Source organism: Mesoplodon densirostris, chromosome 3 (genome assembly GCF_025265405.1).
Source record: "Mesoplodon densirostris isolate mMesDen1 chromosome 3, mMesDen1 primary haplotype, whole genome shotgun sequence".
Lineage (NCBI taxonomy): Eukaryota > Metazoa > Chordata > Mammalia > Artiodactyla > Ziphiidae > Mesoplodon > Mesoplodon densirostris.
In genome coordinates, this window is record NC_082663.1 from 97,468,427 (window position 1) to 97,483,929 (window position 15,503).

The 15,503-nt window shown below is 40.7% G+C and overlaps 1 protein-coding gene across 2 annotated transcripts in view; it reads right to left on the reverse strand.

Moving 5' to 3' along the window:
• Positions 1 to 15,503, reverse strand: part of SEMA6A (semaphorin 6A) — a 60,064-nt gene that overhangs the window by 11,803 nt on the left and 32,758 nt on the right. Inside the window, exons 16-18 of one of the 2 annotated variants that reach the window (XM_060091864.1) lie at positions 14,258 to 14,278; positions 14,072 to 14,122; positions 8,793 to 8,948 (exon numbers count right to left, since the gene is read on the reverse strand). In XM_060091864.1, the coding sequence (XP_059947847.1) occupies positions 8,793 to 8,948; positions 14,072 to 14,122; positions 14,258 to 14,278 (228 nt within the window). The remainder of the gene's footprint in view (positions 1 to 8,792; positions 8,949 to 14,071; positions 14,123 to 14,257; positions 14,279 to 15,503) is intronic. The other variant, XM_060091865.1, reaches the window with a different exon arrangement.

Sequence of the window (15,503 nt, forward strand, 5' to 3'; positions counted from 1 at the left end):
AATTCAAATATTGGTGTTCAGATTCAGGCAGGCAGGGAGATGAAGCAGCTTTCTACATGGCTGACATTTAACTTTTTTCCCTTCTACCCTTTCCACAATAATCTCATCAAGACCTTAGATAAATTCAGCAAGTTGTCAAGAGGATGCAAAATTAATTAGATCAAATCTACCCCTCTTCCCGCACTGCTGAAAGAACAATTACAGCCGACCACATGGGCATCGTCCCCGCCACACGCTCACAGGGAAACTTGCCTGTCTTCCAGTAGAAAGCCCAGCACCTGACCTCACAATCTATCATTTTCCTGGGTGCCTCAAAGAAAAGCCAGAGACTACAAATAGATTCCTTTTCTGGCAGGTGATAAAGAAATATTAATTTAGTAAAAAAATAAATGGTGGCACCCTGGATTATATTGGCATTTCTTTCTCAGTCTCCCCACCAATTTCAAAATCTGTTCTGGATGAAAAGTCTGCCATGTGCCCTGCACCCCAGTGTTTTAACTAAAGTGATAGAGAAGGCCGAGTCTGGAGTTGATCTTACTTGGGGCTTTACCTAGGGTAGAGCTCTTAGCTTGGCAAGGATCATCTACAGAAAATGCCAGTGATGTGTGGAAACACACTTTAGATCCAAAATTGATGCAAGATTCCATTTTCCAGGCTTATTGTGTACATGCAATTAACCACCTAATATGACTGAATAATCAATTTATTATATATCGGTCATCTGTCAATCTCTTGCCCTCTGTATTTCCTTCCCTACCACCCATCTTCCTTCCTATCACCCACTGCTTACAGGTAAAGCCAAAACCCCTTAGCATGACTTTTAATCTCAATTCCCTTTCTGGCCCTCTTTTTTTTTTTTTTTTTTTTTTTTTGCGGTATGCGGGCCTTTCACTTTTGTGGCCTCTCCCGTTGCGGAGCACAGGCTCCGGACATGCAGGCTCAGCGGCCATGGCTCACGGGCCCAGCCGCTCCGCGGCATGTGGGATCTTCCCGGACCGGGGCACGAACCCGTGTCCCCTGCATCAGCAGGCGGACTCTCAACCACTGCGCCACCAGGAAAGCCCCTTTTCTGGCCCCTTTGAATTCTTCTCTTACTCTCAGACTTCACTCTGCCCCACTGCTAACCAGGATGTCACCTGTGTGTACCCCCTGCTAAACTGCAAGCTCCTTGAGTGCAGGGCTTATGTTGGATCAGATCAGTGTGTACTGTAGCATTCAGCAGAAGGCTTATATGTAGGGCATGTTTGCTGAACATCTGTTGAATGAACGAAGAAAGAAGTGAACAAACGTTGCCATTTTGCCTTTCTTTGAGACTAGGGTTATTGTTACCATTATTACATTTTCTCTTAAATTAAATTAACTGTTAAATTAACTATTATTTTCTAGTGCTCTGATTCCAGTTCATATCCTTCAAAGTCGTGGAAATGAGAAATGGAAACAAACAAACAAAGGCAGCCATATAATTGAAGAAGAAAAATAACCCCATATAGTTTACATAACTGTTGATAAAAACCTGAGGTTAAATTAAAATTAGAAAGAAACAGTAGTTTTAATCATACCCTTGTTTAGGAACAGTTTGATTTCTAAGCCTTCTTCACTTAAAAGTGACATTTGGAAGCTTGATTTCAGTGATAATTTTTAAAATTACTCTAACATATTTCAAGCGCATATACAACTGTTAGTGATATTTCTCTGGAATTAAATACAATGATAATATTTTTCACAGAATGAAATTTTTACTTTAATTCCTCTTATATGGGTTATTTTAGATTATCTAAGAGTTGAAGGGTAGATGTAGACTAGAGATTAGATCTTATATACTCACTGGAGAAGTTATCAGCAACCTCTTCAGTAGGACTGCCAGGTAGCAAATAAATATACAGAACTCCTGGTTAAATTTCAACTTCAGATAAATAATAATGTTTTAGCATAAGTATGTCCCGTGCAGTAGGTGGGGCATACTTATACTAAAAAATTATTCATGGTTTATCTGAAATTCACATTTAACTGAGCACTCTATTTTATGTAGCAACCCTACTCTTCTGCCTCCAAATAATGGGCTTCTACTGGTTCCCCATAAATATTCTTCAGACTCACTCTAAACTTTCGAAGATTAAAATAGCTTAACAGAGCATAACAAAAATGATAGTAAGCCTTTATGGGGCAGGTTTAGCACAATTTACAAATTTAAAAATATACTAATGGGCTAAATTTCAAGAATTGTATCTTTATCAGCAACAACAGCAACTTAGATGCCAACTTTCTTATGAACTTTGAAAGATACCTTTCCTCTAACCCTCTAAATCAGAAATAAGGAAACTCTAATTCAGAAGCGTTGTTGGAACAGCAGCAACCAGTCCCCCGTCTCTTAGTGTTCCCTGGCCCTGACTGTGCATGTTCCTACCTGGTTGAGTTAGCCGTCGATTGTTAGGTGGAAGTTGGAGCCTTTTGTCCCCCCGCTAGCAGCCCCTTCCCCATCAAATAGAACCCCTCTCAACCCCTTTCTCTGAGTTCTCTTCCAAGACGGTCCTGTTCTACCATCACATTTAAAAATGACTGTGATTCTATAGGTTTTACTGATAAAAGCTATGCATATTACCATGGAGTTAAGTACTCTTTTTTTTAAATAAAGCTTAGGATGTTCAAAAAGAGCCTGGGGCTTCCCTGGTGGCGCAGTGGTTGAGAGTCCGCCTGCCGATGCAGGGGACACGGGTTCGTGCCCCGGTCCGGGAGGATCCCACATGCCGCGGAGCGGCTGGGCCCGTGAGCCATGGCCGCTGAGCCTGCATGTCCGGAGCCTGTGCTCCGCAAAGGGAGAGGCCACAAAAGTGAAAGGCCTGCGTACCGCAAAGAAAAAAAAAAAAAAAAAAAAAACCCACAAAAAAAGAGCCTGAGTTGGCCAGCATTTCCAAAAAACTTTTAAATATGAGTCCTGTACCAGATGTACTCACTTCCCTCATCCTCCTTGTCAAGTGATATTATGACTGCTATAATATTGGCACTGAAGGGGACGACTAAAGGGGCAGAGAAGCCATTTCCAAGTGCTATGTCCTTGATGTGATCAGCCAGGTTGTCTTCAGTTGTCTAATATCTTTTTCTAAAGTCTGCCGTGCACCGTTTTGCCTTGTTCACAAAGACAATAGTGGTCATAAAGGCTTTTTGGTGCATTTTTGTGTCTTTGTGTGCTTCATGTGTCTCGCAGTTTGATACTTCTTGGACAGGAACTATGTCTATCTCTAGTTTAGCCTCTAACTCCTTATTGGCAGCCAATACTGTGCTGTAGAGCCAGTAATAAATTTTGCTTGAAGACTCCTCAGAAAACATTTTTGTTATGTAATCTTACTGAAGAAACGGCAGAGAAAATGCAGTCCAAGTTTAGGAGTCAGGGAAAGAAGAGAATCTTATTTTTCTCCCTTTATTACCATCATTAGCAATAATTTGCTCTGTAAATAAGATCACCTGCATATGACTTGATAGGAACCAAGAAATCACTTTCCCAATTGGGAGAACTGAGATGCTTTAAAATCCTTCATCCATTAGATTTTAAGCATTGCAGACTGTTAAAATGCAGAAGCTATTGGACCAGGCTCTGTTACCAAATATACTCTCTTAAAATGGGATTTCCTAGCCTGTTCATGAAGAAAGCCTGGCTCTGAGGGTTTGGGACTCAGAATAGGTAAAGTTTGAAAGAGAGAAAAGGGAAAAAAGGATCAAGTGTAGCTTACTGCCAAGTCAGGGGAACATGCTGTAGCCCAAGAGTCCTTACAGATCTCAGAAAAGTAGGCGGGAAGCAGAAGTGCTGGAGGTAAACTTTCCCTGGGCCACAATTTGGGAAATAACGAGCTGCAGTCTACACTTGGCTGCTCACTGCTGGTCTGGAGAATCATCTCGCCAGATGCTTAAGAAGCCTAGAATGACTAATCTCTTTTTAGTCTAAATCCATTTTACTCTCAATTCCTACTTGACCAAACTTCTCATCCCTAGTCACAAAGCTCAGTAGTTGGATGAGAAATCAGAAGAGCACCAGGTCGTATAACTGCAGCGCTCAGAGCCCAGCCAGAAGGTAGGGCCATTATTCAGTCTCGTTCTTCCAAATGGCAGAAGCACAGTTTTGGTTTAGGTTAATCACCACTGGACTTTTTAAATTGCTCCAGGCCAGAGTTACCCACACTTTACTCATCAGCTACCAATGCTACAGTCCTAGTGAAATCAATGAGCCTCACTTACCATGTTATTTACTTTTTATACCTCTGTATCCCTATACTTCCTGCATTAGTAGTTACTTAATATTTTATTTAAATTACCTTTAAGGTGTGTTTCCAGTGGAAACTTTATATCATTATCATAAATGGAAAAAAGTGTCACTTTTCATAGATAGAAGATAACCATAAAAATTAAATTAACTGAAAGCAAAACAATGTTTGTTCCAGCTAGCTCCAGCTGCATGGCAAAGCCCTCGATCTAAAGCCTGTTCTTTCTTCTCAAAAGGGTAGTAGCAAGTTTCCGTAGTTGTTAAAGCACCAAACTGAGACTTTTGCCTTGACATAACCAAGAAGACGGAAAGAGAAATGAAAGGGATGTTAACTTTCCACCACATGATTCAGTATTCTTGAAGGCCATGGTGTCTCTGAGCCATCTAAATCATCTCATGTAAGATGTGACATGTCCTACTTGGAGGCTGTGATGCCTTTGAGGGATAAATAATTGACTGTAAAGAGGATTGTTGATAAACTCTGTGATTTATACAGTTCCATTCAGGATTGTTATGCAGTGTGGCCAGTATACTCATCATTCTTCATAGACCTTCTGAATCTTACTGGAATGTTATTTCCCAAACTAAAAATTGCTTACAAAATAGCTTGTACATTGATTAAAATATATTCAGCATTTGCTGTACATTTTAGATTAAATTATTCATTTGATCTCTAATTTAAATTCTGTTTCTACATCTTTTCCTTGTCTGTAATGACATCTTCTTGACTAAATGTAATAATGTGATAATATCCTGTTTTAAAGATTTCCCGAAATATATAAGCATATATATAAGCTCTGGCATTTCCAATCAAATGGGAACATTTTTGTATATATCGACTATTTCATCAGTTTTTTGAGAGCTCACAAGAACTCTAGAAAATAAACTCTGAAGTAGGGGATTTTCTTCTAATCTGATTTATTCTTGTGTCTTTGTGGCAGTGGTCCACGATTACATTAGACATTTATGCTACACAGCTCTCTTGGCAGATCTGTCCCTGGCTAATTTCCTCACCTATCTTGCAGTCTTCTTGGAAATCAGGTTTTGGAAGATTATTACTTTTGGTCAGAAACAAGAGGCACAAGAGTGGCTATTAATTCTCAGTATTGCTTAACCTAGAAAAGAAAGCTCTTATTTCTTTTGCTGTGGGAAGGGGGGTGAGGGGAGACGAGCCAGATCTAAAAATAAACTGGATTTTCTTTCTTATTCATATGTAATTAGAGCCCCTTTGTAACTACTCATTACCACCTCCATAGTTATAGGATGAATAAATAATATATATTTTTAAATGTGGCAAAACCAAGAAAGAAGTAGCCAGGGCCGCTTCTAATTTATCAACTTGGTGATTAAAGGGCTGGCTCTAGAGGCTCCAGACATCTAGGGAGCCAGAGATAAAACAGGGCAGTTGGCTGTGTTTTTACTAATGAATCTAGGGCTTGAAAGATATCAGGCAATTTTAAAGAAAAGCAGCAAGGACAAGAGATATTAGACAAGGCCAGTAGGGTAATGAAGGACAAGGCCAGTTACTGAGGGAGAAAATTACTTCATTTTCTGTGATAATACTTCTGTGTGCTTTGTAGCTCTCTTCTCACGCTTTGTTAGTACGGCTGTATATATATATACACGTACAGCATCGGAATGCTACCCCCAGTGTAGAAGGAAAGAGCCTTGGAATGTTCCGCAGAGGGGCAGAGGCTCGGGTCTATTATTTTGAAAGGGGGAGGCTAAGAACAATGGTAGCAGAAGGGGGTTAGGTTGCAAGGTGAGGAACAGTGCTTTGACAGAACGTGAGGGACGCACAGGATTAAATCAAGACGAAGGACACAGCAAGGAAAAGAAAGAAAAAGGCAAGCAAACATACTCTGGAAATGCAGAACCGTTTGGAGGATGAGCTGGGACCAGGAGTGGGATCAACCCAGTGGTGCTCGACATTTCTGCAGAGCAGAGCTCTGGGCTCGTTGGCTCACTGGTCTCTTTTCAGCAGCCAAAATGAAAAGGGCATGGGACACTTGACTCCTCCTCGGCTAGCTGGTCAGCAGACACATTTTCTGCTTAGTGGGGAAATGTGCGGTATTCTACAAACAGTTCCAGAGTATATTTAGCTCCTAAAGCTGGGGCACACAAATGTCACATTCCCATAAGACAATCGGCCCAGTGAAAAGAGCACCCACCAGAGGACCGCAGAAACCCCATTAAACTCTTGCATCCCAGGGGGTGCTACACACCCGGATGTGACATCATTAAGGCACCCACGTCAGGGAATGGAAAGAAGCGAGGGGATCACAGATTGGGTCAAGTTAAAGGACGTAATCATGAGTCAGAAAAGAAACAAGACTTTTCCAACGGAGTAACGCCATCACCAAGTCATACCACACAGTGCTTGGCAAAACAAAAGTTCAAAATAAATCATGAACATTAAACAGAAAAACACTTCAGAGCAAAATGGAAATTAAAATCATAAAAAATCACGACAAAAGGAACATTAAGCTACATTGCTTTTTTATTTTTGAAGTTTCTGCATAACAACTCGTTGTCATTGCCCTATCAAATACACACATAATCAGTTGTCAAAAAATGAAGCTCAAATTTGACAGGGCAAGGCAAGGAGTTAATAGCAGGAGAACAGTGATCATGTTAAAACACCCATGCAGTCACCTCTGCCACCATTGTTTGACAATTTGTAGACTGCTTCCAGCTTTGTCAATATTCATAATAAGACCCAAGAGAATGAACAATGCCGAATTTTAAAATGATCTGTCAAAGTGTTAATTGGACTCTTTGATAACCTCCCTCCCTCGGGAGAGGTAACGATTGGAGAAAATTCACGCCATCCGTCTCAGTGAAGCAAAGAGGAAATGACTGTAACCAGCAGCTAGATATTTGGTTGACATATTTAATGCTTTACTGGAAAGGCTGTTTGGTTTTTCAGAAAGTTGCAGTGGGCAAATACAGAGTGATTTTTACTGCATTGTCTGTTCTTGAGAACTCGGCCAAGACTAACACATCTGCGGTCGGGAGCCACACAGAACAAATAATGGCACATGCTAGGGCTGGTGGCCTGCTGTGATAGTTGTGCCCCATCACGAATTGGCCTGGTGCTTTCTTGTGATGGTTAAGAGCAGGGATCCCACCAATTTAGAGGCTGCTGAGACAAAAGCCACTTAAAAAAAGAAAAAAAAGATTGGGGCAGGACATATTAACAGTAAGAAGTTATAGAAGAATAATAAAATCGATTAAGGGGATATATTAAAGAACGAGTTAAGGGACTTCCCTGGCGGTCCAGTGGATAAGACTTCACCTTCCGATGCAGGGTTGCGGGTTTGATCCCTGGTAAGGGAGCTAAGATCCCACATGCCTTGAGGCCAGAAAACTAAAACAAAAGCAATATTTTAACAAATTCAGTAAAGACTTAAAAAAAAAAAAGAAGTTAAAAGGGCTACATCTTCCCAATTTGGGCTTGGCATGTAGCAGCAGAAGGTACGACATTCTCAGGAGATGAGCCGCCAAAAAAAAAAAAAAAGATGAAAATTTAGTGTGTGAGTCTGCCTAGCAAACATTCTCTAAAAGTAAAGATGGAAATATGTATACAGAAAACCCTGGGGGAAGACATGATAGAGACTGTCTTCCAAGGGTCACTGTGGCTGCTCTGCCCTTGAGACTCAAATCCCTGCTTGGATGAAACTCTTGAAAACATATAGAAGTAAACAAGGCTGAATGGGGGGAAACAGCTCGCAACATAACTGAGCTTTTCAGTCTCTGATTTACAAGACTGTTTTTTGGACAAGTAAAGGCCTCTTTGGTTGCAGCTGCAACTAAAGTAGGATGTGTTACCAGAAGCAGCAAATGGCGAGAAAAGAGATGACATTTCCTGTCTCTAGTTGAGCAAAGAAAGCCAGGGAGAATTTAGGACAGTTCACAGTAGAGTCCCTTTCATCTAGTTCAGCTTCCTTTCCATTTTAAATGCATAGCAATTCTGCTTGATTAAATAACATATTTTTGTTTTAGCTGTTATCCTCTAAGGGCAATGAAGTGCGTCTCAGGACCTCAGCTCTATTCAAATTCAGCACCATGCGAGAGTGAGGGATGCTACCAGCCAGAAAAGACTTAACTCTGCTGTTTCTCCATTCACTGATTAAACGGGCTTTTACTTTGATTACATGTACTTGCCAAAGCCCGCACCACATTCCATCCCATTGTAGGGGGAAGAGAGGATCCAAAAATCACTGAACAAGCTAAGAGGAGTGGAAGGGGATCTCAGGAGCTAGTATCTGCTTTGGGCCAAGCCATGCCTCTCTTGGGTGGAGGAAGCTTAGAGGATGTGTTATTTGTTTTGTGTGGTTTCTCCTTGGTCAGGGAATCATTGTGGATCAAGCCTAGCATAGAGGATTGGGTTGCAGCCTTTTCTGAGACGCTTTCAATCATAGTGTGTTGGAGGTTCGTTCCTTAAATGCTGCTATGATTCAGCTGGAAGCAGTTCCATAGTCCTCCCCACTTTTCCCTCCCTCTCCCCCCAGAGGAAGAGGTACTTCCAAGGCCTTACCCTTCTTGTCTTGGTGATTATGGGAAGACACTGCCCCCAAAGAGTCTGTGCTGTCAGGTGAATCCTTCCAGTCCAGCATTCCTCCCCTAGACTCATACCCCTCTTGAGCCGCCGAATTGGACGTGGTGGTGCTGGGCAGGAGGGAACTGGAGTGCCCTGTTTTCATCACAAATATAGTTAGGGAAAACATCACCGGAGACACCCGCTTTCCCTTTGCTCAGAGGCCAGGAGGTTGGACACCCACGCTGGCTGTAAAAGACTCAAAGGAGATTGTCCTAGAAATAACAAGACTGGTGGGTAGGATTCAGCAGAAGACCCCTTGAACTTGTAGTTAGAGGATGAAGGGCCAGATCTTGTCTCTGCTGCTTGCTGGATGAGCCTGAGGGAATCACTTAAGCTCTCTGGGCCTTGGTTGGTTTTCCCTGTGCACGAAGTGGAGATGATGTCGTTTACCTCCCAGCGTTGGAAGGATAAAGTGACATCATGTTGAAAGTACCTAACAGTATCTGACACATAGTAAGCGCTCAAGAAGTATCAGAGTCCTTCTTTGGTATTCTCATAGCAGCACTAAGGTAGAACGTGTCCACTCTGGGGACAGCATTTGTGAATGATGGGGCAGGTGTAGGGTAGTGGATGAGCCTCTGCCCCGTCACTAACAACTCGGCTGCCCTGAGCCTTTCCCATGGAGGATGTGTCTAGTTTTCGGCTGCAACGCAGCCTCACAGGCATTCCTCTTTGTGGGGGAAGTGACTGCTTTCTAAAGGGATCTGCTCCCACCCCCTCCTTCCTGGAACAGAGGCCTCAACTTCTCCATGTTGTTATGGCTGTGCCTTTTGTGTCTTATTCCAACCAAGTTAGTTTCATGGTTTCCTGACTCATACTAGTGAGAGGTGGTTTTTTGAGGCCACACCGACTGATCCAATTCAGATTAAAAAGGGAGAGCTTTTTGAGATCCAGAGTGGCCTACCATAGGATAAGGCCAGAGGAAGAATGGCTAGGTTGGGAGTTATGGCAGAAACTGGATGTTTCCTGTGAACACATTTCTAAGCTTTCCCTCCCATCATTCCACAAGGTTAAATGCAGATCATATCTGGTGCTTTGATCTAAGCTGTCACAATGATTTAAAGAAGCCCCACTACCTGTTCTCTCTGGTGGAAATAAAAAATAACCTCTCTGTGATTTTCAAGTAGAGTCTTTGGCTTATTAAAGCATCTTACCTATAGCAACCTCTTGAACAATTTTTAAAAAAGACATCAGGGCAACTACTGTGAATGTGTAATTGGTGCCTTTGGTAGAAAGTAGGACAGATTCACAAGTGGCTCCAGCCTTGGGCTGTGATCACAGCATATGTGATAAATATGATACTAGCCACCGGAAAGAAAGATTATAATGAATGCACTGCATTCTTCTTTTTTACAATTATTATTGGAAGTTGGATTCCTAGGAGACTTTAATACTATAAATTACATACTATGTATACACACACACGTATACACGTGTGTGTGTGTGTGTGAATAAAGCGGGGAAAAGCAAGCAAGCCAAGTGGCTTATCTAAGCTATAGGATTTCCATGGAAGCTCCACACTTGAAGTGTTACCACAAAGCTTTGGTAACATTTAAGAGGCCCCTTTCTGTGTAGAGCTTGTTTGGCTCTTACACAGCTTCAAATATCCGCTTTGTTGCAAATAGTCTAGTTTGCTCCAACTGCTAAAAACTATTCATTTAAAAGTAAAGAATTCTTGTGTCTAGACTTTTTGTTTTTATATTTCTGGGTTTCACATCTCATCTCCCAATACTGGTAAGAGAACAAGGGTAGGAAAATTACTAACCTGGAATTGGAAATACAGACTTTCTTTTACTTATTTTTTGCTTATTTTGAGGTCTAAAATATAGCCTCTATTTTCTACTCTTGAATTCAACAATGCTCTCATGCAGTATACGGTCAACCTAAGAGACTTCAGCACCCAGCCTAAGCAAACAATTAGAAATAGCTTTGCAGGGAGTCAGAAAGGGGGGAAGGAAAAAAAGAAGCCTCTCCTCCAAGTAGCAAGAATTTCTTTTACCTGAATTGATATGCATTTTGAGCACTTTCAATTTAACTGTGTTCAAGGGGCAATTTTATGGTAATGCCATAAGTATGGTTTAGGGAGAACATTTCTTAGTACAGTAATCTAGGGGAAATACATGCCTAAGGGACACATTCTCTGTAGAAAGATTTCCTGGACCATATGCTGCAAATATATGGAAAACTCATTGGTAGTGGAAAGCTATGGCTATGAGAGGAAATTAATGTGGACCAGATGGTAGTTAGGTAGGAAAACGTTTCATACAAATGTGAGAAATCAGCTCCTGCCTATTGCTGAAGTGTTAGTCTAATACCCACCACATCTCCATATTCTACATGTAAATCTAGAGAAACCATGCATCTGATGTACTCAAATGGAAAAAAAAATAGAGCAGCATGAGGTCTGTAATCTTTTAAACTTATGCTTGAGGACAGGCAATGTGTGTCACGGGTGAAGCAAACAGTCGGAGAAAGCAATGCCTGATTCTCAAGAATTTTAGAACTACCATGTAAAAGCACCATTAAGCAGCCATCCTTAGTTTGAAATCAAAGAGGTGTATTATTATTACCTCTCCAACTGTTAAAAGGAAATCACTTAATTTCCTTCTTAGAATCTGATTCTACAGGCTGTATTGTTTTTGTGCATTCCCTAAGAGACTGTAACCAAAATAACGCTACAAAAATAGGCAGTCGTTTGTGGATATGGTATTACATGTCAACAATTTGGAACCTATAATTTTGTCTTATTAATCCAGTATGAAAAGTCATATTATAATCAGTGGAGCTTATGATGTATTATTCTTATAATATACAAATAAATAGATTTAAAAAGTTAATTTTAATATGCATCATATTGTTTCTCTATATCTACAAGTCTTTGTAATTCTAGAGGTTAGAGATCCTTCAAACTACTCTAACCTATTAACAATGATTGTACCCAATTAGACACAGAAGAGACACTAAATCAATACAAGAGAGGATGAGAGAAGGAAGATAATCAGGGTCCAATTCACTAAAAAAGGGTTCTTGTATATGTAAGTGGTGTTGCACAGAGCTTTTGCCACACAGAGAGTTTGCATGGCTTATTGAACGATCCCTTTTTCAGAGTTAGGCAGTTCTGGTTCTGTGGGTCACCCTATGACTCTGTACTCAGCCACTGAACTTTTTATGGGAACATGCAAAGGACACAGCTAGACACAGTGGGTGCATTTTGGACTTTGGGGTTGGCTTCCTAGTCTACATCCATGCTCATAAAAACAGCAATTTGCTTTTTCCTTTGATGGTTCAAATATAGCACCTAATCCAGTGCCTGGCACATAGTAAGCACTAAACTAATGTCTGCAAATGAGTGAGTTAAATCGCTTCTAGGTTTATTAGCTCCAAAATAAGCATCTCTTGCAGTAGTTTGTGAAAAGAAAGTCTCCTCTGTTTTTGTAAGTACTGTCTGGACCAGCCCTCATGTTGATGGTCAATTAATCATCTAACCCCTTCACACCCAGAGAGATTGAGTCTGAAAGGGACAGGATCATGAGTTGAAAGGAAAATTCCAACTCTTCTTTAGTTTCATCACAGAAACCACTGACTGAGCGAATGGGTATTGTTCTTTAAAGTGTTAACATGGAGGAATTAATAAGTTCCTTTCCTTTCCTTTTATAAAGGCAGTAAGAGAAATCCATAAATTGAAGAGTGACTTTTGTTCGTAAAGAGCATCCCATGGTTTAATTATTCTATCTATATGAGAAATTACCTGGGAGTTAAAATTGGCCGTAGTCCTGTTGATCAATGCTGGGGTTACTGGTTCAGTTAGATTCAAGACCTGAATTTCTCAATATCTGATAAAGATTATTCAGTTATAGGAAATGATTGCAAAGTATGATATTGGAGAAGTGCAGATGTGAAGTTGGGTTCCCTTTGTGAAAGGCAAGCTAAGCTAGATGACACTTGCCTCCTGAGAAATGTTTCTTCCAGCTGTTGGTGTTTGACATTCTGGCTTGCATCATAGATGAGAGGACGGTAAAGGTGGATGAACTCAGTGGGCTCATCTACTGCACGCTGCCTCACTTCACAACAGGAGAAACCGGGCATTGTTTTCCCTACCTGCACAGCCCCAGGTTATAAGATAGTCTTTAGGACTTTCAAAGGGGCTTTTTATTTATGCTAATTAGACACAGGAGTGAGAGTTTCCACAGAGCTATTAGATGTATTTGTAGCCGTCTTGAACTATGTTTTTGAACCCTGAATCCACCTTGCTTTCTTTTCTTCCCTCTTTTTTTCTTTTCTTTATTTTGTCCCCTTCCTCTATTACCTACCTCTACTTTTAAAGACTGACCTAGAGCTGTTATTGTTATGTGTCTTAAACATAAAAGTTATAAAATGTGTATCAGTGAAGCTTGTAGTCCCCATTATAATGCAGAAGCTTAAATTTCCCATTACATATATGTTGTTCATTATCTTTAAAGAACACACGAATAGTTTACCTTAATAAACATTTGGGGAGGCTTTGAGAAATGGAACTGGAACATTTCAACTACAGTTTAACTTTTCTTATAAAGAGCTCAGAATAGTCTGTTTATGGACTTAATGGCTTTGTTTAGTATAGTGTCTGTATATTTCAGAGCAGGAACAATGGGGTAAATCCTGTTTGCACATCATTTCCACTGCGTCACTCTTCCTTGTATACATTTAAAGACGTTTCACTGAAGATAGGTCTAAATATTCATACTCTTCGTGTGATTAAATTTCGATGGCTATATTGGAAAGTTTTGCCTAATAAGAACTTAGTATCTGCACTCTGTATAGATTTCGCTGCAGAGGGTATTGTTCTGAAAGTCAGCATTTTGGGGAATGATACTATCTATCATTTAAGGAGCTATGGCCTATGAGTTATAAGCACTATTCCTTTATCTTGGATGTACTTATGTCCAAAAGCAATTTCTTCTCCCTCAAGAACTCATTAAATGCATTCACCAAATTCCCTAAAGTTGGCATATTTCATGTTCTGTGGATTAAAAATGTAGGACTCATTCTCACATGTCAGTTGTCTCATATAGGTAGAGTAATTTTTGAAGCATCATGAAATCTATGAATAATTTTAGTGAATTGGGGCCCTGAAGTAGCAAAGAATCTGGTCCATGATGTTTAGGAATGAAGATTATAAACTACCACAGGATGAATGGCTCAAAGAATGAAAAAAAAAAAAAAACCCATAAACTGACCATATACTGTGTTGTAAGACATTTCATGATCTGGTAGAGGAGTTGAAATGTCTATAAAAAATAATGAGAATTTAAAAATTAATTTAAAAAGAAACGTAAAATTCGAAATACTCAAGAGGTTTAGTGAAACAGAATTTCTCAAATATATTTCCATTGCTATTAAATTATGAGTAATATCTTCCTTACCATTCAGTGCCACGAAGGAATCTGAAAGACAGAAGGGAGGAGTAAGTTACTTAACATTTTACACTCTGCTCAGTGTGACTTCCGTTATAAGTGGGAGGGAGCTGATACAGAGCTGTGCTAACATACGATCCCCAATACTAAGTAAGTGCTTTTTACTTTCTGCTTGTAATAGAAGATGCTTCATATTTGGTCCGATTTCATATCCTTATACTATCTCTTTCCCAAGTAAGTGAGCTTCCTCGAAGTCATGCCTTTCTTGCCAAGAGGCAGAGAAAAAGCAAGTTAGTGGAAGGAACGGTAACTGCGATTATATGTAAGCCCTACTCCATACAGAGGGATGTGTATGTGGATAAAGTGAGTGACATCTGGACCACACTTACAAAGCACTTTTTCTTTACATTCTCTCTCATTTCATCCTCCCAACCATGCTGCGAGGAACTGTCCAGTATCACAATGTTCTGGACATTAAGCAGGGGTTTTAGTTAGGAAATTAACAAAAATAAAAATCACACATACAGGCAACATACATTTGTGTGTGTGTGTGTGCACGCACGTGCCCCCGCTGTGTGTCTGGGTCACGTCACTTGTTCACTCAGCCTGCTACTCAGCCTCTGACACTGGCTCTTTATGGTTTCCTCATTTCCCCTAAAACTCCTGTTACAGAGTCATTGTGTACCAAATATCTAAATCCTTTGAATGCCTGTGTGTGACTCGATATGTCTAACAGAAGTAGGTCATGCTCCAGTGGGCGCCCAGGAGCAGAGAAGCCGCTAGGAAAGGCATTACCTCCTGCCCGGAGCAGGCACCCTACGTGCCTCAGCAGGAGTGGGGGGTCGAGTTACGGAGCACACGAAAACACAGAGGCTTGACCACTGAGACGGAAGAGTAAATCACTGGCCTGGGGCCTGAGGGTCTGCCCTGCGCTCTGCCTGAGGACCCAGGCGTGGTGTAAGCCTGCTGGTGTGGTGGATGCTCTAGAGAGCCAGTAACACTTTCACATTTTTCATATATTTACCTGTTCAATCCACACTGACACCCCTATTTTCCTAGATGCCTATATCATCGAATCATAAAAATATGGAGAAAATTATTCACTAAAATCAGCTAATTAAGTTCACTCAGGCATACATACCAACCGAAACCTGTTTCCCTAAAAATGGGGCCATAAGGCACCAACATGATCAAGATCCACCAAATCAAACATCAAATTGTTTCATTGCACACACATAGCAGATCTTTTGGGCTC